Source organism: Zonotrichia leucophrys, chromosome Z (assembly GCF_028769735.1).
Source record: "Zonotrichia leucophrys gambelii isolate GWCS_2022_RI chromosome Z, RI_Zleu_2.0, whole genome shotgun sequence".
Taxonomy (NCBI): domain Eukaryota; kingdom Metazoa; phylum Chordata; class Aves; order Passeriformes; family Passerellidae; genus Zonotrichia; species Zonotrichia leucophrys.
Genome location: NC_088200.1, coordinates 46,106,443 through 46,132,018, shown reverse-complemented (window position 1 = coordinate 46,132,018; position 25,576 = coordinate 46,106,443). Strand labels below are relative to the sequence as shown.

Sequence of the window (25,576 nt, the reverse complement as noted above, 5' to 3'; positions counted from 1 at the left end):
TCCCTGATGGTTAATCTCATTGTGCTACATTGTGCTACACAGCATAAAAAATGATAATTCTCAATAAATACTTCCTTGCACTTGTACAGTAGTGATTACAAAATCCTAATCAAAGAGGAGCTGGTAAGGAAGAAGAGAATTCAGAATTGTTTTTTCAGCTACTATCATGGTCTTGTAAATCCTGGATATATGTGGAGACTTAGAATCTGGAGGGCTACAGAGACAGACATATTCTGCTTGGGGAACCTTGTATGCTGATCTGGAGTCAGTGGGATGGGAAAGAGGAAAAATTCCCTTTGAAGAGAAGCAGATTTCCTCTGGAATTCTGCTTGGAATATATTTGTCATTTTCTGAAGCAGTGATAAATGGTAAACTTTTGAACACTTGCAGGGACAGTTCTAAATATAGACAGTTGGCAAATAAGCAGTTGATTAAGCAGCCTTTCTTTGACTTAGAAAATGTTTCAGCATTCAGTCAAAGTCATTTGCAGGCCTGGCTGTGTTACAGCTGAGTCATATGGAATACTGTGATGGTTTAACCTGCTGGAAAAGTAAGCTGTGTTTCATGATGCCTATACGCAGTCCACATAAGTTTTGTATATGTTTAGTTAGTTTTCTTACAGATAAATCTCTTTGAGACTTTATCCTTAGCAGTTACATTACTTAGAAGAACAGATTTTTTTTGTGATATCTTGAGTATTGTAAGAGGGTGTTTAGGACTATATGAAATCTTGGAAAGGTTAGTCTGAGGGCTCCTGCATGTCTCTTTTATGTGTTTAATTAAGTAAATAGCCATATAAACTTAAAAGACCGGATACTATTTAAACCCCCATTTCACCTCCAGTCTCTTTCTAGTTTTGGATTTGTTTCTGTGCTTCTTTGATTTTTTAAATTAAAAAAAAAATCAGCTAACATAAAAATGGCAATAACCCATGCAATTTAAATAATTGTAGCTCAGAAAACAAACAAAATTTTCTATTTTTGTAAAGATGGACTTGACTGTTTTTCTCTTTATTTAGTTGAAATAGGATGTGCGGTAATTTTTTGACTAGCAAAAGTACTGTAATTCAAGTTTACCTGAATTACAAACTTTTTTAAAATTCAAAATGAATTACTCAATCTGTGAGGGGTTTGGAGACTGAATGGTATCACTAGGGCATTCTTGGCGGTAAAGAGATGATACACCACTTCTCTACCACCCTGAAGGAAGTCTGTGCATTTCTCTCTGTGACAAGATGGGATTGTAGAGGCTGATGATAGATAAACTATCCGCTGCAAACAGCTTTAAAATTCTGTAACTTGGCTACTTTTTAACATAAATTTTTTTTTTTTGCATGAAAGGAGGAGGTATGGGATGTTTTTGTATGATTCTTTGCTTTCTGCATATTCTAAAAGGCAAACTGCATAAACTTACATAAAGTCAGTTCCGTGCTGCTGTGAGGATGCCTTCCCTTCCTTGAAAATTTGATGCATACTAGAACTTCAGCACTGACAGTCCTAGGACGAGAATAAAATGGTTTCATTGATTGAAGTGGTGTAGCTATGCACTAAAGCCTTCATTCCAGGCATAAGTGAGTGTTGTAGACTGGCATTCTAGTCCTTGAGTTCCAGAGACATTTGCTTATATCCTGTTTAAATCACATGTGAAAATGAATGAAATTCTAACGTTAGCTATTTGTTAACATCATAAAGATCATTGCACAGTTTTTAACTGTCACCTTTTGTGCAGTGGAAGAAGAGTTTCTGAGGCTGGGTCAGAGATATTTTACTTGATCTGTCTTGCAAAGTTTGTACAATAGTTGTGGTATGGTATGACCTTGTCTCAGTGTCAAGGTGTTGAGTCCTCATTGGAAAAACCAATTAAAGTAGCCATCAATTTCCCACCCTTGCCCCATGTGTATATATGTTATAATCTCGCAGCCTGAAAAGATCACCTGTTTACATATTCTAAGTAAAAAAAAAGTTACAGTTGATACGGAAAATGAACTGATCTAAAGAAATATTTTTCTTTAAATTTAGGTAAGTGTGAGGACTGAACTCTGCTTGACTGAAAATGCTGGGATCTTTTTTTACATTTACACTGGGTAAAACTGAAGAGAGTGGCCTTGGTATGCAAAAATAGAACCCTAAATACAAAAATGCTCTCTTGTCATGTCGACAGCAATAAGCAGGTGAACTTAGGTTCTTGTATCCTTTTTTCCTCAACTTTGTACTTCCCAAAGAGGCTGGAGTAATGGGACACTTTTATTTAGTTTTTCCTTTGCCCTGTTTGTTTCTTTCTCCTCATTGTCCTTTCCAAGCACTACAGTACTCAACAGGCAGAACTATGATACTGCCATGTTGCTGTTAAGAGTAGAGGAGTGTACAGTGTGCATGGAATTAGTATAGCCTCTCAGTGAATTTCAAAGATTTCAGAACACTGCAGTATAAGTACTTTGTGGTTCTTCATCAGTGCTGGTGGTAGTGTAGTCTGCCTTTTCCTTCTGTGCCAACGAATGAGCTACAGATGCGTTTTGTCGTACATCTTATGTTTTAGGATAAATTAACCTTTTGGGATGTGATTGTTTCTGAATGGCCACTTTAAGTTTTACCTTACAACATGCTGTCTTTTGCTAAAAACGCAGATCATCCTACCTGCTTCAGCATTTTGCTGTACTGAAAAATAAGCAAAGATGCTAAACAAGATGTGAAACGACATTCTACATAGTTCTAGCTTTGCTTGTTTGCATGTGTCCTCCGTTGTTAACTGAGTGCTTCATTACTTACCTTCTAAACTAGTTAGAATTTGTTTAAGTCTTTGCATATTTCAAAATTTTAGACCCCAAATCAGTGCTACTCGATGATGTTGTGGCAAAAGCAACCTAGTTACTTGCCTATTAGGTAGTGATTAGAATTTAGCTCCTTTTCTTCTAACCAGATAGTAATTACTGATACTGAATTAATAGCAGTCTGTAGGAGCAGAATCTGCTCTCTGCTTCCATAAATCAGAAGTGGTTATACATCTATATGTCATAAATTGTTTGAGCCACAGTAAAATATCAGAAAATACAGCTGGATGTGTTCTGTCCAGTTTAAAAACTCAGAGGATGATTGAATTCCAGGCATTATAAGGTGTAAGCATCTCTCTGAGATGCATGAAAATCTTTGTTACAGATCTATTGCATTGTGAGAATGTGGTGCTCACTCTAAAGCAAGGGTTTGGATTTTAATGTTTCCAAAGTGGCTGCATAGATTCTTTAGGAAGAGACTATATATGATAGTCGAAGAAGGTAAGACTGAGAAAGATGGAAAGAGGCTGCAAACACTGAGTGTAGTTGTCTAACCTGGCATCTCAGCCCTAGCAGTTTTCACTTAGTCCACACTATTAAGTTAGCACTTTCATGTAGGTCACTTGTTCACTCACATTCTCTGTCACTTGGACCCATAGAGAGAAGCACAAACCCAAGGGAGTCTGTTTCTAGGCATTGTTGAGATACACAAGAAAATTCCTGCGGTGGTGGGGGTAGAGACCTTACTGAATAAGGCTGATCAAGTTCGAATCTTTGATACGCATTAGAAACACTGACTTCTTTGGTAAATTTGCACCTTTAAGGGAGGAGGAAACTAGGCTTTCCTTTTGCCCATATGGCATGCTATAGCTTTTGATTTTCTGACCAACACTGTTAAAGAAATAAAGTACTGTTAATGCTCTATTTTCACTTTGATTTGAAGGAAAAATTTAGGGCCTTGAGGGCAAGGCTTCAAAGGAATATCTGAGGTCACTTGGTTTGCTTGGCTTGGGGGAAGAGAGGGCTGAAGCAAGACACGGGGTGGTGGCAGGGGAGCTGCAGATCTCTCCTTGTGAGCAGTGATAGATCATAAGGAAATGGGGTGAACCTGTGCCAGTGGTTGTCCAGACTGGACATTAGGAAGGTTCTTTGCTTAAAGAGAGGGTGCTCAGTCATCAGAACAGGCTTCTCATGGAAGTGTTTGTAGCATCAACGCCTCTCAGAATTCAAGGAGAGTATGGGTGATGCCCTTAGTCATCTAGTTTAGTGTCGGATAGTCCTGCAAGAATCAGGGAGTTGGACTTGATGGTCCCATGAATAACTTACAACTTGAGATATTAAAGGATTTTATGATTCTGTGAAATATGGAGAGCTTTTATTTCTTCCTTTGAAACAAAAAGAAGTATTGTAAACAATTTTCTTTCAAGCTCTTCCACAAAATCTAAAATAGATCTGGTTTCTTTGTGATCATAGTTTGGTATACTCTTGCATATATTCAAGCCTAATATTACTAATATTCAAGCCTGAATATTAGTAAGTATGTAATTAACAGATAGATTCAGAGCATCACAGATTCTTGAGAAAGCACTTTAAATCAACTGGCTTGTCATTTTTTTAACAGGAAGAGCAGGATAAGCTCCATCCCTCAGAGATCCCAGCAGAATACACAGCTGCAGTAGGTGATGGGATGACATTGAGACAGTTATAGCTGTAACACTGTTTATCTTCACATTAAAATATTTAGCCCTCCTGATAGACTATTCATCTGTAGCAGCCCAGAGAAGCTCAGAAGTGGCATGCTTCCTTACTCGGATGTACCTTTTTTTTTTTTGAAGAGTAAATCTCCACAATGTTACTTTTAAGGACTCCTTTATACATTGCTGAATGTTTAGAAAGTAACTCATTTTTGTGATAATTTGATGTGAACTAATTTGGTATGTGATAGAAGAGCATGTTGTCTGCACTGAGAGTTAGAAACCACTTCTGTAATAAAAATAAGCAGAAGTCTGTAGAAATAGATAACAGATGACAGGGCAAGGGAATTTCCTTGCACTTTCTGCATCTTTACAGAAGTGCTTGGGTACTTGTGAGCCCCATTCTCTCCTGTTTGTTAACACTGATTACTGTTTTGAGCAAGAATATGATGTGACACATTTAAGTTAAGAATAGATGGCTAGAAATTATACCACCTTATTTGACATGATTGCTGAGTAAGACAGGGTCTAGGCTGGGGACTGAATATTCACACACAAATACCCTCCCTCCCCACCACCCCCCCTCAACCAAAAAACAACCAACCAACCAAAGAAATCTCCAACCAAACCAAAATACTCCTGCAAAAATATCCCTGTATACACCTTTCCCCCTCCAGAAACAAGAACTCCATAGCAGCTAATAAGTCAAAACTTCGAAAAAGACTGAAGTGAAAGTAGAATGGTAAAATTTATTGAATTCAGAAGTGTCCTATTAGTTTCTCATTCTGTCAAAAGTCTAAATAAACTTGTAAACTTAAATTGAATAATGGAAACTTATTTCCACTATGCTTCCGGTCTTCATCTGCATTTTTTGGTTACTATTGTTAGAGAGTGTTCCAACTTGACATAATTGCAAATGTTTCTGAGAGAATTGAATTAATATAAATCAATATACATGAAATTTAAAATAGCTCATACTCACTGAGCTTTAGCAGCTAGGTCTTTTTCTTTGTTAACTCTTACACAAACACCTGCATAAATTAGTTGTACTGGGAGGGCAGAGCACAATGTAAACCAAGGGAATCAATTGTCAGTTGAAAATAGGGCGTTTCCAGTCACAGAGAGATGAGTTTTCCCCTTTCTCTCATCTCTGGTGCTCATAGCTTCCCCTGCTGAGTGATCTGCGGGAAGAAAAGTTTTTTCTGTTGTTTATGAGGAAGGCCATGCTGAGCCATAACATTATTTCTGTTTTTGGCAGGGTGGTCTGTCATGCAGCACCTAATACTTTTTCTCCCCTTTTCCTTCCTCCCCTTTTCCCCTTGCATTCCAGAATGTTTATACAGAGACTCTGCTGGTTTAATTTTTGGGTACTGATCATTCTCTTAGTATCATCCATCACCAGATGGATGAAGCAATTACTTAGAGGTGATATCTGTCTTCTATATCCTACTGTTTGCAAAGTATTCCAATGTATGCAAAACTGATGGCAGTTTTTTTCTGAGGTGTTATATATTTATTAAAAATTCTTGTAATTTAAATATTTGGTACTGCATTCTCTAAATGTTGTTTCCATTCTGAAGCGTTAAAAATCAGTATTTTATGCGGAAAAGAGAATTCCCTTATGAGGAGCAGTTAGGTGTAGGTTTCATTTAACTGTTATGAACTTTCCTAGTGTTGTACATTTTTAAATAGCATTTGGCGTTTCATCTTATTGTTAAGTATTGCTTTGTATCACATTGACTTCACAGACTAATTGCCAGCAGAATAAGAATTGCAGATTTTTTTGCTGATGTTATGTTAAGCATATTACATAGCCCAAACGCTTCATAGCATACTTTTCAAAACAAAACAGGTAATTTAAGTTATGCTTTTATTAAAACATGTATATATGTTGATATTGGTAAACCATACAGGCTAGTTTGAACTAAAAAATAAATAAAATTTAAACTTTTTATTTGGTGCTAATTGTGGTACTAACTGCCATAATTGTTAGCATCCTAGTTCCCCAAATTAATGGACACCATTACAATGTATTTGTGAGGCTGGCCTTTAAATCATAGGAATGTAAAATTCATGTGGTTTCAGTGAGTGTGGATCTCCTCAGACAGGCATAGCAGTCTATTTTTATAAATAGGCCTTATTCTCAATATTTACTTCTCATATATTGCTATGTGTAATAGATGACTCAAATCACCAACCCTCTGAGGGTTTCTATAAATTTAAACAGTTTACTAATGTGTTGCAATCTTGTAGTAGAGTATCTCAAATATCTTTTAAGTAAGAATGGTTTCTTATGATATTACATGCTATTTTTATTCAGAAGTGGCAATATATATGTTTGTGTTTGTATATATGAACTCTGTCTACAGCTAGGGATTAAATGTTCAAATATGACTGAATGTAATTACATTGCCATTGTACCATATCCTCTTTGGCTGATGCTAAGAAAAATTATTGTTCTGCTTAGCTGGTGAAAGAAAGGAAAGAATTACGCTTTGTTTATTTTTAACAGACTTTCCTAATTCCATTAATGGTGAACAGATACTGTTTCAACAGCAGTACATGGCCAGCATATGCTTCCCAAATAAGGGAAAGGAAGCTACATGTAGTTACTCCATTTGTCCTTTCAGTGAAAAATACCTACATTACACTGTAGGTATGCTGTGTAATTGTCCTCTGATATGCTGAGATGTATGCAGTTAACTAAGTAGAAATAATAAGCAAAAAAAAAGCCAGACTTGGAGCAGAGAGTGACCTTACACTGCAAAGCTGTGAAATCATCATCAGTTTCTAATGTTACCACTGCTCCTGTCCTGAGTGTTTATCTGGATGCTTGTCAGTATCTCCAAGGGCAGTGAATCCCTTTAACATCTTGAACTCATTGATCCAGAACACAGGATACAGAGAAATTTTAGTTCACACGTTGTAGCATTCTTATGACTGGAAATACTGGAATTGTCTTCTGGCACAGAATGCATGTCTGTGAGTCGGAGTAAGCTCTGTTGCTAGCTGCTGAGGTGGGGTTACAACTTTAGGTCCCCTACCAGTGTCCTCAGAGTTTACCAAGTTGGAAAATCTGAGCCTGGATGCTGTGAGCAGCCGTCTGCGTAGGTATTTCAGCTTGTGTATGTCCCTTTTATGGACATAGGGGTTTTGGTTTTGTTTGTGGGTTTTTTAGTTAATTGTTTTGTTTTGGTTCTTGTTCTTGGGGTATGTTTTTGTTCGTTTGGGTTGGGTTTTTGGGGTTTGGTCTGTTCGTTTGGGTATTTTATGTGGGTTTTTTGTTTGTTTTGGGTTTTTGTTTGTTTGTTAGTTGGTTGAAGGTTTTTTTACTCCCACTCCCAGAGACTTAAGAGCTGGAAAGGATCTTGTACCTTGGATATTTTTACATTTGGAATCAGAGTTTAAGCAGTTTTGGGCTCTGTGGTTTATTGGAAGTAAGCCAAGCCTGCGAAGAAGATTGTTCTTTGCTAGCTTACATACCTCTCCTTACCTTTGTTCTTAACTACAGTAGGCATAGAGAGCCATGGAAATTTCTTTTCCTGACAGTGTCCTCTTTGATTGAAAACCAAGACCTTGACTGTTGAAGAAAATCTAGCAAGTCCCTCTGTGGGAGAGGACACAGATGTCAGTGATTTTCATGGATTAGAAATACATGATAGTATCTTCAATGCAAAACTAGGAGATATTGAAAGGTGAAAGTTGAGATATTAATGAAATTTACTTTGTTTGTTGTAATATTTTTTAAAATATTTCTTGTCTTCTGAATTAGCTAGGGCAGCAGATTTGCCAGGGATGATGAATTACCCGTTTTTGGTGTTAAGTAAGAGGATTCAGCAAAAATCATTGAGAACAATGTCTTAATCAGTCATTAATGTCTCTTCATATGTGAATTTGTCAATTTATATCTCCTGTTTCCTTCTGCTTCACAATGTATTTAATTATTACATTGTGAAAATCTTAATGCAAATTAATGAAACTGAGCCAAATCTTAAATTAAAAAACTTTCAATTTGTGTTTGTAGTTCTTGTATTCTGTTCATTATAAATTTTTATTAACTGAAATAATGTGATACCCTTAAAAAAGTTTTATAGCTTTATAGTACAAACAGTGCTTTAGTTTTCTTTGTAATTACACTTCAAGTGGTTTTTTCTAAGATTTTCCATACTTCTAAAGCAGGAATTGATATGCTTACTGTAAAGATAATTTCTAATTCTGTATGCTCTCTAATTCTATGGTTCATCTCTCTATACCATATATCTTAGGAGATAAAATTGAACTACTGTGATAGATAAGAGTTCTTGCAATCAATATCCTGTTTGCCATTACTGCAGTTCTCCTTCCATTCAAGGTGGGGATTTTTTGTATTTGGTGACAATCTGCCAATAATTCTATATGAGGAAGATGTGTTTATTATATTGTGGCTCTTGACAGATCTTGGCTGTGCTGGAACATTACTTGATGACTGCAGAATTAACTTAATTCCTTTATTTCCCCCCCTTTCTACTGCTTGTTCTTGTGCATTAAATTAAAAACATGGCTCAGTGATGAATATATTCTATGTAAGACAAAGTACTGTGAAATGGAGGTGTGTTTCAGAGGGAAAATAATAATCTTCATCATAAATACTGTTTGCACTATCATCATATGTATATCAGTTCAAGGTGTCATGGGCACAATACAAGAATAGTAAGACAGGAGTCTTACCCAAAATATGTGACCTCAAGATTCTTAATTTCTTTTTGTAATCTTTCTTATGAGCACTGTGGTGCCTTGTGAAACTTTATCTACTGCAGTGCTGAACTCTGAAGTGGAAGAAGGAATGGGAAATGCAAGTTGGAGCGTATTTCCTCCAATCTTTCCCAACTTGCCTTGGGAATTAATCATGATTCTATGTCCTGATAGCTTTTTGCTTTAAAGTGATTGTTATTTCTTCTAGTTCTTTTACTATTTTTACATTGTCAATTGTGATAGGTAATTACAAGGGTTAGATTCACTGTTTTACCTGATGCACAAAATTTTCAGAGAAAAACTTGTAAGTCCCTGTCTAAACTTATTTTTTCCCTGAAAAATCATATATCCTCAGCAGTATTTTAAATGTTTTTCCTGAAACCCAAACATTCAATTTCATTTTCCTACCTTTTTCTTCTTGAATATTAAAAGAGGAAGATTTTTAATGGAATTGGGACTAGTGTTGCATTACTTCAAGTAGGAATATTTGTGGGGTTTTTTTAAGGAGTGTATTTTACCTGCTTTATCTAATTAGAAGGAAAACTAACATCAGCACAGCAAAAACTAATGTTTTAGATTGCTATTGTATATTGCCTTTCAGCATACTTTAATTAAAGTGACATTTGTTTGTCCTATAATATCACCATTCCCTAATCAATGTACTGAGCAAGCACCATGGTGACAAGATAAGTTGCTTTGTTTTGTTCCATATGTCTGTGTTCCAAATTTTCTATAGTTTTAATTGGTTCCCTGCAGAATAACATTTACAAGCATATGGTATGGAAAATGCTGACTGCATTTATCATATATTTTAGTGTATTGGTGGCTCTGTATCACTAAGCCTTTAAATGTGATTATGAGGTTATTTAATGCAGTCAATAGTGTGCTTAAAACACAGCAAAAATCTGCAGTGAGCCAAATGGTATCAAGGAAATATGTTTAAATGTCTTCTTAATGCTTCAGGGATAGATGGGGAAGTCTGATTCAGAAAAGGTTTTGATAATATTTATGCTGAAACATACTTTGTCACCTGAGAGCAAGTCTGAAAGCTCTGTGGAGTTTACTTGCCATCACAAGAGGAATGTCTGTAGGAACTGTAGAGGCAAAATAACCTGATAACGTCTAGGCTTAGTGACTTCTGAAGAAATGCAGTGGTATAAGATGGTGAAATGAAATGGAGTATCAGCTCCTTAATCTCATATATCTGGCATTGAAGACATCAGTAGCACATTTTTGCATGGATCTGCTCTGAAGAAAGATGGCCAGTGCAAAAGGAAGGGACCATGAGTGACTGAGAAGACCCCATGTGAGGGTCTTAGTTCAATAGTATTGACATAGATTATTCCTCTTTGGTTATGCTGAAGGGGAGGTGCATCATGGTGGAGAACGTCTGATCTGGGTTCTTTGCTAAGGCAAATTGATCAAGGTGGTTTCAGACTGCTCCAAGGGGTGTTCTGTGGGTCATTGGATTTCATGAGCAGACTGGACACTTGGACGCAGCCCAAATGATCACAGAAAGAGGTTCGCTGCATATGTGGGTATTTATGGTATATGTATCACATCCTTTGCATTTGTGTTCAAGAGGTAACATACAGTCTCTTTCCCTACCGTGAACCCAGATGAACTCGCTAAATAAACTACTTAATAATTTCTATTGCTGTTGTGTCATCTGTGTAAAAGGGAGCATTAGGCATTAAAACAACTTAATTTTATTAGTGACTAGCCCTACACTGAAATCATATGCATGTTAAAAGTAATGCAGGAATGTAATTGTGCATTTTCTCATTTCTGATATGTCTGTGGCTCTGATATTAGTGTTGTAGTGAGGACAATTCAGAGATCTAAACAATATAGACATAACTAATTACTGTATGAATAAAAACTGCATTCTCATAATGAAGCATGTGTTTCTTTTCTCATAACATTGCAAATAAAAAATAGATTTTTTTCAAAGTCAGGTTTTATTTTGAGTGCACTGCCATTTTACTAACAAGCACAGTATTACAGTTTTTATTCTGTGCTCAGAATACAAAAAAATCAACCAAACATCAAATCAACCAAATATTTATCTTTCAGAAGAACAACAGGAGTAAAACATATTATAATCACAGAATTACGTCATGGAGAAAGAAGCTGCCAGTGATAATAAAGGAGTTTTTGTGAAATGATGTATAGAGGAGGCAGAGCAGAACAGTACTGGCTGCTGTAGGGAATAGGTGTCTGGTTTTCAGTGTGGAATAAGAAAGAGCAACTGAAATGATGCTGAAGTTAAAAACTGAAACAAAACAAAAGCCAAAACAAAAACTAGTGTCTTTTCAGCATCACTCTTACCAGAGAATGGATAAAAAACCAAAGACATTTTAGAATTTTGATATGATAAACCTGTTGAACTAAAAAGGCGAAAGTGGAAGCGACTTTGGTCTGGTCATCTCTTCAGCTATGATTTTCTTGCTCTCTAATGATACTTCTACTGAGCTGTTGGCTTACTTCAGGCTATGGTTTCATGTTCAGCCTGGTGCCCATCACTTAAGGGTTACACCAACTTAAGAAAGATGAAGCTTGACTCCAAAGGCTTCTGTAAAATGCAGTGTTAAAGTGCTGCCTGACTCTTGGTAAATTCATTCTCAGTTGCAGAGTTGCTTCCTTGGTAAATTCATTCTCAGTTGCAGAGTTGCTTCCTTCATTTTAAAGAAGCAGCTAAACTTAAAACAATCCAAGGTCAGATGTTAAGTCTGTGAGAGGCAGGTAAATTAACTGCCTTGTTTGGATTGCATTCCCCTGCCTTCATCAAAATTTTGCTTGAATATGCTTTCTTTGCTCTGTATTATTTATTTAGCCTCTGCACTGTATGAGGTGGGGGTTTATTGCTACCTGTCACCTCCTGATGCACCACAGAGCTGATACATTTACCCGAGGGGCACTCTGCTCCTCAGGTAAGTGTACTCCTCCTTTTAAGTGATTTGTGCCTAATAGCTCAAAGAACTGTTTGGTCCTATAGTAAGCCAAACAATTCCTAAGGGAGATAATACAATCAAGTCCTGTAAACTAAATTAGGCATCCCAGTCTCACTTCTGCATGTTAAGTGGCAGGTGGGGAGGAAGTGGGAAGAGGAGTTATGTAGCTTGAGATGGAAATTCAAAGATTTGCTGTGACTGACTGTAAGCACTGAAGATGTCCTGGAATAGGAATATAACTTGCTCTTTTGCTGAATTTCTGTGTGCTGTATACTCAGTTATTAGGTGAAAGCACTAATCCTGTGTAAGACAGTTAATTTAAACAAATGAATTAATGCAGCATAAATGAAAGGAGACTTTGATTTTTATTTTAGTAACTTCCATCATAGAGAATTCCATTGACAGACGGTTGAAGTACTGCTAAGTCAAACTTAAATAATCATTGTGCTGGGAACATTTTCCTTTTTTAGCCATAGGACACCATGTCCTGTTTTGTCTTTGCAGGAGGAGTAATGTGATATTGTTACTGAGCTTAAGGCCATTAAAATTAGATAGCTTTATCAATTTGTTTATCTTATATCATAAAAACTTAGGTTTCTCTAATTCTCTAGGAAAAAACATACTTAATGATTTTTAAAGCATTTTTTAATCTTGATATAGCAGCAAAGATGGAATCAAAACATATGATGTCAAAGTCACACTTTGAAAATGTGTGTGCAAGTGGACACATATATGTAACCCATGTACAATTCAGTTTGTAAACCACATACTATTGGATATTCCAAATTCATGATCTGGTACACTCCATGATCTAGTAGAGGTGCTGTCTCAAACGTTGAACCTGAAGGCAAAATTTTGTAGAAGCAGGAGAGTGTGAACATGTAAAGCTTACAAAACATGGTGAAAAATCAATGCCAAACCAATTGATGCAATAAATCTAATTTTAAAAGGAGCCAACAAGATTTTGATTGATGTTCTGAGTTCTGTAGTTCTTCTTTTTTTATGTTTTAATAATATTTATGCATAATTTGATTACTCCACCTATTTTTGTAAGTGAAAACTTGATGTAGAAATCATTGTTCATTTCTGGATTTTTGCAATATGAATGAATGTATGTAATAAACTAGAGAGGAGGTATTTCAAAAACAAGGGGAACAGACTTGCCTACAGTTACAGGCTGTAAAATTAACTAAAAATGGAAAAGGAATAAATGTGTGTAGTTCTTCAGAATTCTTTCTTGAATAGTGTTGAGTTTCTCTGTCTGCAGAATTCTTAGTCAGAGCCTGTTGGTAATGCAGAAATACTGAACTGCATTCTCATCAGTAATAGTTGACCATGCCAGTGATTGGAAATGACTGGAAAAGAGAGTTCCTGTCCTGTGGAAATTCCAGGAACAATCTAAAGATAAGACTTCCTTGCCTGGCTGGCATGTCAGATGGTTACCCTGCCTCATTTCCATTATAAATTTTGAAGGAATGTCACAGTTCTGTGGAATACTGTGAGTTTGGGAAGAAACATTTTAAAATAAAAAATGAATAAAATTCCTCCTTTTATGAAGAGGTTGACTCTTAAATATAGCTTTTAAAATACTAATTTCAGAAGAGCAGATGTAATCATAAGGCTGTATTCAACCTGCTGTGGGAAGTGCACTCATGTTCAGAGTGCAAGTATGATTGGATAAATCATATGTACAAGTGCTATATATGCAACAGCTAAGTTGTGAAGAAATTCTCCTAGTCTTTGTTATGGACTAATCATAGTCTTATCTTACTGTTATCACATTCAAAGCAAAATTTCAGATAAAGTTTTATGCCTATCCAGCCATCTCTGAGGATGGTGTTAAGTTTTTGATCCTTCCGCCTTTCTTTATCTTACTGGTAAGGCTGTGTCTTCGACACAAAAGCAGATGGTGTGGAATTAGAAAATTCCCCTTATGTTTTATATTTTGTTCTGCTAGTGGTATTGGTGTTTGCTGTAATTTTTTTCATATTTGTAAGTAAAGCAAGACTGTACAATGGATATTCAATAAGTAATGATTAAAACATGTCACACCTGAAATTTTAGTGACTACACTTCTGTTCCTTAGGGAAGAATCCTTATGTACCCAGGTATTTAACAGCTAATACTTTAGATTACTATGTGTCATATACTGTACATGATAAATGGGATACTGTGGTGCAGAGAAATGCGATAATTTTTTGACTGACCTCAAACATGGGAGAAAACAAGGATTCTTTCTTATATCTCTTTTTAGAATAAGAGAGAATCTATTTTTTTCCAGACCAAAGCTTTCTAGTGAAAAGACTTATGAAGTATTTAACTAACTGGAACTTTGCATGAAATGTTAAATTAACTTTGCTTTAGCTTAAAACCATTTCTTTGACAACAGAGATATATAATCATGTTAAAAGCCCTCAGGCTGTTGGAAGCATAATGCTGCCTGTTACTATAAGGTAAATGCAAGTTGCACTCCAAAATGGCTGCTGAATAAATTGTACCTCTGGTTTGAAGGTACAATTTCAGGTACAGAAATCCTCTTCCATGTGATTTGATTACTTTAAATATTGAAAAACAGATTTTTTGCTATCTTGGCGTTTGTGCAGACAGTTGGGATTTTTCCCTGTGCACCTCCAGGAAAGCTGTGTCTGTGAAGCTTGTACTCCCTGATCGGTGCTTCAGCCACAAGGCTGGAAAAGTTTTCAGCGTTGTATCTGACACTGTATATTGCTGTGTGGTTCTGCAGCTTTTTCTTTTTAATTTGCTTGTGTTAAGCCATATTGTTTCTTCTTCAAAGAATTGCTATGCTTGACAAGTGCTGTCCCATTCCATGCAGTAAAATGCAGTTATTTCATTACAGTTTAAGGACAGAACTAGTGAAATTTGAAGCAAAAAGCAAATAATGACTCAGAAAGCAAGGCTGTCTGTGTGTGGCTGTTGAGTCTGTATTTGTGCAGTGTGTATGTGGGGTGGGGGGTGTGAATGTATATGGAGGAAATGGAAAAGGTTCTTTTGGCTACAGAAAGCTACATTGAGCATTTTGTAGGCATTCCTGTTTATACTAGGATGAGTCTTCAGTGTTCATTACCTTGCAAGATCACTTCAGCTTCTCTCTTAACAGAAGGAAAAAAAGTAGAGAGAATGTAATTTTTGACTGGAATATTGTAGTTTGATCAATCACTGCAGTTAACATGTCCTGATCAAAATATTTACAAATTGGCAGTATTGCAGTATGTTTGAATATATCAGCTGTTTGATGTGGATGGGAACCAGTAAATGCTATTTTTACTGCACTTACATAACGATACAGTTGTCATACTAATGCTTTTATGTATTAATAGACAACAAAACTGGACAGATATGAGAGCATCTTCATAGTAAATATCTGAGAATCAGATCTCTTTAAAAAGTAGACTAATGTTTATAAATTTCTTTCCTGAGCACAGTAAGTGAATGTTAATTTATGCAGGTCTGATGTAAATTGAATTGTCCTGACTGATGCCATCTGAAAATGACACATAATTTCTTTACTTCATTTTATCCCAGTCATCCAGCGCTTATGCATTTTACAATTTACCTTTAGTCTTGCTAAAGAAAAACTCATCATCATGAAGAGAAATCACTGATCTCTTATGTAGTTTGATTTAAGAGTTCTAGATTCATCATTAACCTCCAAATTTTTTGTAATTCTTAGAGAACTTGGCAGTTCGTGTTTCCTCCCAGGTTTAGCTGTGATAACTGCAGGAGGTAATCAGATTTTAGTCCTATCGTAGGTAAGCCTTACTAGGCTTATGGATCTTTGTCGTCTGGGTTGTGATCTTCTCTGCCGAGGTTTTTGCATGGAAAGACCTGTGAGAGGAAGCCTTACATACATGTGCTTGCTTTTCCTGAAGGTGGCTGGCTGATGAGCATGCAGTGGACTAAGCAAACTAGTTGTATCTGAGATAGTGGAAGAGGAAGCAGTCTTAGACATGTAAGATAAGCACTATGCTTGGATGGCGTACTTGCATTTATGCACAATGTGTAGTGGAGAGTATTTGGAGGTTTATTATTACTAAATAATAATAAGATGCTAAAAAGCCATTCATCTAGCTGCACATGGGGAAATGAAATATTGGTGAAGTCATGTATTTGGGATCTGCAAGAAGGGAAGGAGAAGAGAAACAAATTCACTGAATAGAAAAGCAGGAAAGGTGGGGGAAAGGTATTGCTAGTCACTGTCACTACCACAGAGGGACCTTGGCAGGCTTGAGAGATGGGCCTGGGTGAACCTCATGAACCACAAGGCCAGATGGAGGCTGCTGCACCGGGGCCAGGACAGTGCCGAGCACAGACACAAACTGGGTGGAGAGGGACTGAGAGCAGCCCTCAGGAGAAAGACTTGTGGTTGTTTGTGGAGAAAAAGTTCGTAATAACCTGGCAATGTGTGCTACATGCCAGAAAGCCAGTTGTGTCCTGGGCTGCATCCAGAGCAGCGTGGGCAGCAGGGCGAGGGAGGGGATTCTGCCCCTCTGCTCTGCTCTGCTGAGAGCCCACCTGCAGGGCTGCACCAGCTCTGGGCTCCCAGCACAGCAAGGACATGGAACTGATGGAGGCCACAGGAGATCTGGTAAGTCAGTCTCAGGGCCGGAACAGCTCTCCTAGGGAGACAGGCTCAGAGAGCTGGGAGTGTTCAGCCTGGAGATGATTGCAGTAGGACCTCAGAACCGCATTCCACTACCTAAAGAGGAAATACAAGAAAGCTGGAGAGGGATTTCTGACAAGGATGCGTAGTGATAGAACATGGCCTTAAACTGGAAAAGGGCAGGTTTAGATCAGATATTGTGAAGAAATTCTTTACTGAGAGGGTACTAAAAGAAGGATGAGCTCATGAGCTTTATTTTTGTTGTTTTTTATAACAAATCAAGCAGAAATGCGTGCTGCAAAAGAACATGTTAGAAAAATTATAGTTGAAAGGAGTTAATGGAGACTGTTTGTTGCCAGTGAAGACTTAGAGCATAAATAAACATATCTGTTCTAGTCATTGTATTCTTCAGTAACTGTCTTTCCTGGGAATGGAGGGAATATAGGGAATGGAGACTGTCTCCTGGATTTATTACCCAAATCTGTTTTGATGGCTGCATTCCATTAAAGGAAAGAGAACCTAAGTTTATTGCATATGTTCAGGTAGACCTAAGATTAGACATAGAGAAAAAATGTTAGCTTAACAAGTATTGCACATTTATAATCATTAAGGGTAATGTAATAATTACATGCTTCTGTTGAAAGATTAAAATTTTGATATCCAGAATTCCAGTTAAAAATAGCAGAAAGTACATCAGCCTGTACATGCCAACAACAAAAATGGTTACTTTCATGTGTTTGTTTATGAAACGTCTCTTAGCATCAGTCACATATGTTTCACCAATTAAGAAGCACTGAAAGTAAATAAACTGTGATGTTTCCATGCAGCTAGCTTGACAGTAATGATGTGCACAAGAGAAAAACTTAGTCTTATGTTTTGTGTGTGTGATTGTGAAGAAGGTAGATCCTTCCCTTCAGTACTTTGCTTTCATACAGTAGGTTTGTCTTCTCTTTTCCTCTTGTTTAGAAGGCTCTTCATTTTACTAAGTGAGAAAAATTCAAAATTCATAGTACTTCGTGTTCAGCTTCTGAAGATTCGGGATGAAAGGTTACTTTGTCTGTTTACTGATTTCAGCTAAGTGAAGAAAAAAGGGTAAAATTAAAATTACAACTTGCTGCGTATTATTTGCTGTGTATTTTTTTTGTGTATCTCTACACTCTTTTGGACTGTTTTTCTAAATGGATTTGTGAGATGTTTTGAAAAGCTTTTCCATGTGTGCATGTAATTGCTGCTTATCTGTTACTTACCTGTGAGAGGGACTTCGGTCAGATTCAGACCTCATTGGATTCTGAGCTATGGTGCCTTGTGAAATTTAGTTTTTGGCTTTCTTGGGAGGTCTGAAGCCAAGGAATGGCCCTCCTGTGGACAGGAAGTCCATTCCTTCAGTCAGCAGTGAAAAATGCTACTACTGAGTACAAAGCCTAATATTTAACTTGTCCTTTTAACTTTTCTCATTTGACTTTTTCTCATCATTTCCACTTACGGCAATTGTCTTCTAATATGTTACAGAACAGGAGCAAACGTGTGGAAAAAGTCCATGTTGTTCTTGGGAATAAACCCTGTGATTTGGATTCACTTATTTCTACCCTGGCCTATGCCTACTTTCTGGACAAGGTAATGGAAAAGTTGGACTGAGTGGTCTTAATTCACTTTTTCCAGGTTGTTACAGATGTCTTATTGTTAAGTCAACTGTAAAAATATTTTTCCTGGACATTGATTTTGTTATTATTGTGAGTTTTTAAAAGATAAATAATCAGCATTTGTTTCCATAAAAAAATGAATGAATGGTTATTAGATGATTTATTGAATAACATGAGAAAAATCAGTCCTGTTCTTCATTCCTTATCCTTTTCCTCTCCTGATTTCCCAGGTACTCTCTAAGAGGCAAACAGTGACAGGTGAAGGGAAAAAAGTGTGAAATACCTCTTTTTTTTTTTTCTTTTTTTTTTTAAACTAAGTGAAGGGGAGAAAACCTGAAACAGAAAATCTAGACTGTACCTAATTGCTTACTCTGTTAAAATACCATCCTGATGAAAGACAGGTCCAGTTCTCACAAAAGCACATCTATGTTACAGGTCAGCCCTCCTGATGTTCTCTGCTTACCTGTGTTGAACATACCAAGAAAAGACTTCAGCTACTTCACTGAGACAAGATTTATTTTGGACGAGCTGAAAATCCCAGAGTCATTCCATATCTTCCGAGATGAAATCAATTTGCATCAGCTGAATGCTGAAGGGAAATTGTCTTTAACGCTTGTAAACAGCAGCATGCTGACAAGGTATTGTGTTTTACGTACACTAAGGTGGCTTATGTGAGTTTGAGCTGTTTCAAAAATTACATTTTTTTCTGTATTAGTATTGATATCGCTATGTTAACACAGACCCAAAAAAAGGAACCTAAATGTATTTTGTCTCCCTTTGTGTTGAGTAACTGTAACAAGGTGAACAGTCATCTTTGCATCACTTTTAATGGAACTTCCAGTTTCAAAAACCTAGTGTTTTCACACCTCTTAGATTAGATATTTTTATTTAGTTAAATAGTCTGGAGGTTTCCTGTGGCCAGTAGATAAGAGATCAGAGGTTTTTTTCCTGCTTCTTAGTTAACTTTCCTTTGAGAATCTTATATGGATTTGCAGGTGCCCACACACTAGGATATGTGCCGTTGAGATGGCTGATGGATTATAGTGGTCTTTACCAACTACAGCCTTTCAAAAGGCTCAGAGTTGATGTCGGGAAGATCATGGTCCGGATACCCATCCTTAAAAGGGACCATTTACAAGGCCATTGTGAATCTTTTATGAAGAGCCTCTTTATAATGGTCTGCCTGCCTTCCCCAGAGTGAAGGATGCTGTTTACTTCCAGCTGTCCTTAGAATTTCATTTAAGACATTCATTAAGTAGCATCCTATAGATCCATGGTAGTCTGAGAAGTTTACAGATTAGAGTAAAAGTAGAGAAAATCTGAAGGAAAAAATATGTGTGGGTGTCATAGCTGTTGGTGTGTTAAGTGCCGTCAGCTCAGTGCATCATTCACTCCTCAGAGCAAAAATTACCTATAGGTCTGCTTTATGTTTATTAGTGTCACTACCTCTTTCTTCCTTCTGAAGAATTACAATTTGTATTTTACTATTAAAATTAGTTTGGCTTGTTACTACTATTGTAAACAGAAATATAAAGTATCTAAATGCAAAAAAAAAAAAAAAGTTTTTTTGTAAGTTTTCAGAATATTCAGTTGGGATGATCCTAAATCTCCTTCATATAATGATGGCTGTTTTCAGCACATGTAGAAATACTTTTTTTCAATAGTTTTTAGTACAGGATGTACTTAGTGATGTATCAAACAGTTAAAGAACACTGAACACATAATTTAAGAATCACAGATTTAGGACCTCTGTGACATCCTTTGGCTTTATAGCAGATTTCAGGTAGCTATAACAATGCTACCATAGTCCAGAATTAAAAAAATATGTTGCACTTTCTTACTGAGTTGTCTATGTAGCTATGAAGATAAATATATGTATAACTTCTGAATTTGCTTGATAGTGAGGATAAAAGTTTGGAATCAGCTGTTGTCAAAGTCATCAATCCAGATGAGCAATGTGACAAGACCCTGGAGTTACAAGCATGTTCTTCCTCTTTAGTCGTAAAAGAGATTCTTCAGGAGGCACCAGAGTTAATCACTCAGCAACTGGCTTATCTCCTCAGAGGTGAGAGATTACTCTTTATATTAAATACTGAAAGGTTTAATGGAGTGTTTCTGAATTTGCTCATGCAGAAAGAGTGTGATCCATTCTTTGGTTAACAATCCCTTTAAAGACCACAGGAAGCTTCATAAAAGAAGCAGGGAGTAAAGAGTTTGTTAAAGAGTAACATTATATTGAATATTAAAAATGTGCATTTAAAAATAGGCATGAGAGGTCTTTGCTGTATCACTAGACAAGAATATTAAATGAAGCTGTCTACTTACCAGCTGGGTAGCTGGAAAAGCTGTGCAGTTCGTTGATTCCAGGGGCATTGTGGACAACAATATGGATTGGAATCTAATATTTACAAGTTAAAGCTTCTCCCTCCCAATGGTTGTACTTTTTTTTATGGAATGATATTTTAATGGCATGATGCAAAACTTTTGCTGTTTAAAAACAGTGTTACCAAATCTGCATTGTGTTCTCTTTTTCTTTTGTAGTGTATGCCCAGCAGAGCACAAAGTGGGGATGGGCTTCAACAATCACTAGTATTTTCTTCTCTGTCTTGGAAGTTCATAATTTATATTAATTTTGTTGGTTCATTTGCTGCATAGAACTTTCCAGTTGGAAATAAAACAGGTGTTGAAAAGAACAGTCAATGCTTTTAAGTTACTAACTGTGCTTTAATAATTTTCAACAAATTTTATGGGTTTTAAGTTCTAATGATGTGAAACTGCTAAATGTCCTTTTAAGAAATTAATATGGGCATGTTTAAGGAGGATTATAAAAACTTGTTTGCATTTAGACTTCAGAAGCAATGAGAATCTTGACAAATCATTGTACTCATCGCTTTGATAACTAATAAACATGTTATAAGAAATCAAAAAGATTAATTTTTTAAAATATTCCACAGAATAAGCATTAACAGTAGCACAGCATTTAGCCCACCCTGACAGTATCTTTCCATGCTAACAAGCTTTAGTTAACATGCCATGAAGCGTTTTTGTAAGCTCCAAATTTCTGTTGAGTAGCTCTCCAGGAGCCTAAGCAAATGAACAAGCATAATAATTGGTTTTGGAGGCAGAACAAAAAAAGAGTTTTTAGGGAATATCAGTATACTTGTTTGTTAGTGCAGAGTCAGAGGGAGAGGTCTGAATAATGTTCAAGAACATGTTCAAGTACTCTATGTGCCTGTGTCAGTTCTCTGCCTCTAATATGTATCCAGATTAAAATTAAGTGCTTTTATTAGTGTTTGCATAAGAGATAGCACTTACAGTTTTGGGAAATATAGTAGCTAATTCTAATTTTTTTTAATCAACGAGTAATTACATTTTGATTATTGCATTTGGTAGAGCAAATTTGAGGAACTTAGTGGATAAAAAGTCCCTGCATACCTTTTTTTGCATGGTATGAAGTGATTGGCAAAGCCTAGGGAACAAAACACAGCTGCACTTGAGACTTGGTGCTTTTCTACTTTTCCCAGCAGCTCAGGGACTGGTACAGAGGTTGCAACAAAAAGGTTCTATTGTGTTTTTCACATTTTGCTATGTTACTTCCGATGTAAATGTGTATATAGTTAATATGTCTAAACGTCAGATGAAGTTCAGAACAGAAGGCCAAATTAAAAGTTAGAGCGCTAAGAATTAGGATTTTATTTTCATAAAACTGCTGTTGTCTGAGTCTCTGAGCTGGGAGGCCTTCTTTAAGCTTCTGACTTTCCAGTGAGTATTTTGCTAGGAAACTTTTCAGATAAAAGAAAATCTCATGTTTTAATAATTATCATGTGGTGACCAAGACAGCTTAATTTGTTGACTGTTTTTGAAACTTCTTTTTTCTTAAAGTCTGTTAGCAGTTTTTAAATTCCAATAAAAATGCAGATGTTTATATATATAAATTTCACCTTTGAGCAAACTTTATGTACTTGTCTATGTTTAAAAAAAAAAACAAGTCAAGAGAAAAGACATTTCCTGTGAAACTGAGCATTACTGATTTAGGCATTTTTATATTTAAAGATTTTTTTTTTTTTTAGATGAATGCTTTTCTGGTATCTTTTTCTCCTTATCAGACATTATACAAGCTTATTCTACCCTTGGGCTTTTGAGTAGAGCCTGCTTGGACAATCAGTGTTGTACAGCCATATTTGCCTCAAGTTAGAGTTGTGCTGTCCCTGGATTTGTGCCAGAAGCAAACAATTACAGAACCTGCCAGAGTCCTGGGCCTGTATTATTTTATTTCCCAAGAGATGTTTATGAGGGGACTGTTGCCAAACTCAAGATCCATTAAACTGCTGAATCATTACATTCTCTGTTGCAGCCAGCTGGCAAGGATTTTATTCTAAGCACTCACTGTCAGGTATCTTGGGTCAATGCACTCTCAAAAAGGCCTCCTTATGTTTATTTGTATAAGGCCTTGAAGGATGGCACAAGGTGCAAACCACAACATGTAAATATAGACAGATTTCCAGCAAGAGCGTCAGCAATTTTTTTAATGTGAATCTTTTGCTAGTGATGAGCTGCATAGTTGAGGTCTTTTCAAGCCCTGTTGGGGCAGTCTGACTTTCAGTAGAGAGGATTAGTTTGTTATTCTAGCCACCCAGACAAATGTTAAGAAATGCCCTTTTAAGGACTTCGGGAATTAGGCCAGTATTTTTTTTTTCTGTTCTGTCTTGTACATTGATCAGATGGTTCACATGCTCCTGCACTGATGCGTCCTTAATATATATACCCTGAAGAAAGGATCATTTTGGCACTTACTTAGACTGACACTTCTTTTTAATATATGAAAGCAGGTTTTTTTGGAGGCAGTGCTTTTCCTCTCTTTTCGCCAGTGACGTTTTATTCCAGTTTCATTGCATTTCCTGTTAATTACAGTAGAGATTGCTTAATTGGATATATTTACAATTTTGATTTGCAGGTTTGTTTTTTTTTGCGGGGGGGGGGGGAGTTAGTGTGTGAGGAGTGTTGAAGTATGCTTTCCATAAAGGACTCATGGTTTTCCCCTCTTTCCTGTGCTTTATTTTTACAGGTTATGGGACAAAACCTTGACAGGAGAAATGCCTATATTTTCATTGTACTGTTTCTCTCAGCCGTAAACTTATAATTCAGGAGATGCTTGTGCTGTTCTTAATGTTTTCCCAAAACGACTTCTGCCTTCATTAGATCATGTTTAATATTAATGCACAGCAATTGCTTTTGGCAAAACTAATGCTTCGCTTCCAAACTGCTTTGCAAAAAAATAATAAAATGCACATTTTTAAGAGCCTTAGCCTATTTTCTAGTGACCTCTTCAGAAAAAAAAATGTAGTGAAGTGTGATGTACACAAGAAATAATATTGAATCTTGTATTGCCTATTATTTTTTTTTCTCTGCTTGTAAGCAGAGAGCAGCCACCATTATGCTTTCAGAAGCCCTAGGGGAGTTGCACCAACACTCAGTAAAATCTGCAGGAGATTTCTGAGACTGTGTATTGCTTTTACAGCAGGTACTTATAAGATTGCACATGACTAAATGGACTGCGACCTCTGGTCAAGCAAAAATAACTTAAGTGACCTCTTTTTCTAAACTACCTGGAATCTTAACCCTCACAGGAATGCTAAGGCTCCCTGGGGTAGAAGAGGTGTGCCATTCTCCCCTGGTGATGAAGAGAGTATTGAAGACTGATCATAGCATTAAAGGACAAGTAAATGTTGATCTTGGGGCTTGCTGACACCCTAGTAATTTGAGAATGATCCTTTTCTGGCTTTCATCCTAGAAGAAATGTTGTCAGTTGCAAGCAATTTTGGTGTGACTAGTGACAAAACCAGAGCCTTTTAGAAACCTTTCTAAGGTGTCTGCCTATTGTGAATGAAGGTTACATCATGTTGACTTCCAAACTGGTGAGTGTGGGTGGATATACAACTCACACCTCTTGTTCTTCTGCATTTTCCTGTATGTTTATATTGGTCTTACCCAAATATTCATTCCCTAGAGCACACACAACTGTGGTAAAAGTTTCATACATTGTGTACCTGAGGAGCTTCTGTGCAGATGGACAGACTGCCTAAGTAATTCTTATACTACTGGGGGGCTTTACAGGATATTCTGCAGCCTTGCTCCAGTACGTGATGAATTTGAGCACATGTTGTAGATACAGCACTTTTTCTGGAGTCTCCGTTTCCTTTGTGTGTGCATGAGCAATTTCCCTCACTGTTTCTAGAGGAAGGAAAAAAAGCAGAAAGTTGCTGTTGCTAAAATACTTTATGCAGCCTGGTCCCTGAGCTGCCATTTATCCAGATGTAGCTCTGTGCTGACTGAAACCATGTTGTGGGGTGTCTCAGTTATTCTGGTCACCACTCTTTCCTAGAAAAGTGGAAACTTTGGAATGTATCTCAAGAGTATATATGTAGCACAAGCACTATTATCTGCTATGGAGTTGAACAACAGAGGGATAGTTTTAGATGAATTATTGTGGATGCTGCTGGTTGAGAAACTTTTTTCTTGTTAGAGGGACTGAAAACCAGGCCTTGATAATGGGTATAGATATCTGGATACTTTATGTTTCAGTTTTTTGCCTGTAGGAGTTTGAAATCTGCTTGTTATGTTGGGTACCTAGATTTAAAAATATCAATCGGGATCAGTATACATGATTTTCATGCAGTCTGTATTTATTTTTTAATACTATCTAACAGTGCAGGAGCATTGTCTTAAGGTGATTGAAAGACTGACATAAAGAGCTGCTGTGAATTAAAAGAAAATTGACAGTTACAATATCTGTTATAGAGACAAAGAATGGAACTTCATGTATTTGTGTTTAACTCCAGAGATTAGTATGAGGAGCAGCTTTTGACTTGTTAAGCATTATTTATTGTTTAATCCACACAGGATTTGTTTAATAAGGGTATGTTTACATAGCATGGCACAATTATTTTTTGTTGCAAGTGGTTTGTGAATTTTGAAGAAATGCTTCTTGTTATTTCATATGATATTGTAGGAGAAAAGGAAAATGAATGTATAGTAGATGTTTGGATCCTAGCTCATCTGGTATGATTGAGGGTGGCAGTGTCAGGGTTTTTCATTTACACTTTTTTGCTCTATGCTGAAGCCTCTCTTACACACTTAATGTGCTTTGTTGCTCATTGACCCAGCATGGT

At 36.6% G+C, this 25,576-nt stretch overlaps 1 protein-coding gene across 5 annotated transcripts in view; it reads left to right on the top strand.

Annotated features, from left to right (window-relative positions):
• The window catches only part of PRUNE2 (prune homolog 2 with BCH domain), a 128,566-nt gene that overhangs the window by 8,398 nt on the left and 94,592 nt on the right, over positions 1–25,576 (top strand). For all 5 annotated transcript variants that reach the window (XM_064735199.1, XM_064735198.1, XM_064735196.1 and 2 more), the window contains exons 2-4: positions 18,277–18,381; positions 18,843–19,045; positions 20,309–20,472. In XM_064735199.1, the coding sequence (XP_064591269.1) occupies positions 18,277–18,381; positions 18,843–19,045; positions 20,309–20,472 (472 nt within the window). The remainder of the gene's footprint in view (positions 1–18,276; positions 18,382–18,842; positions 19,046–20,308; positions 20,473–25,576) is intronic.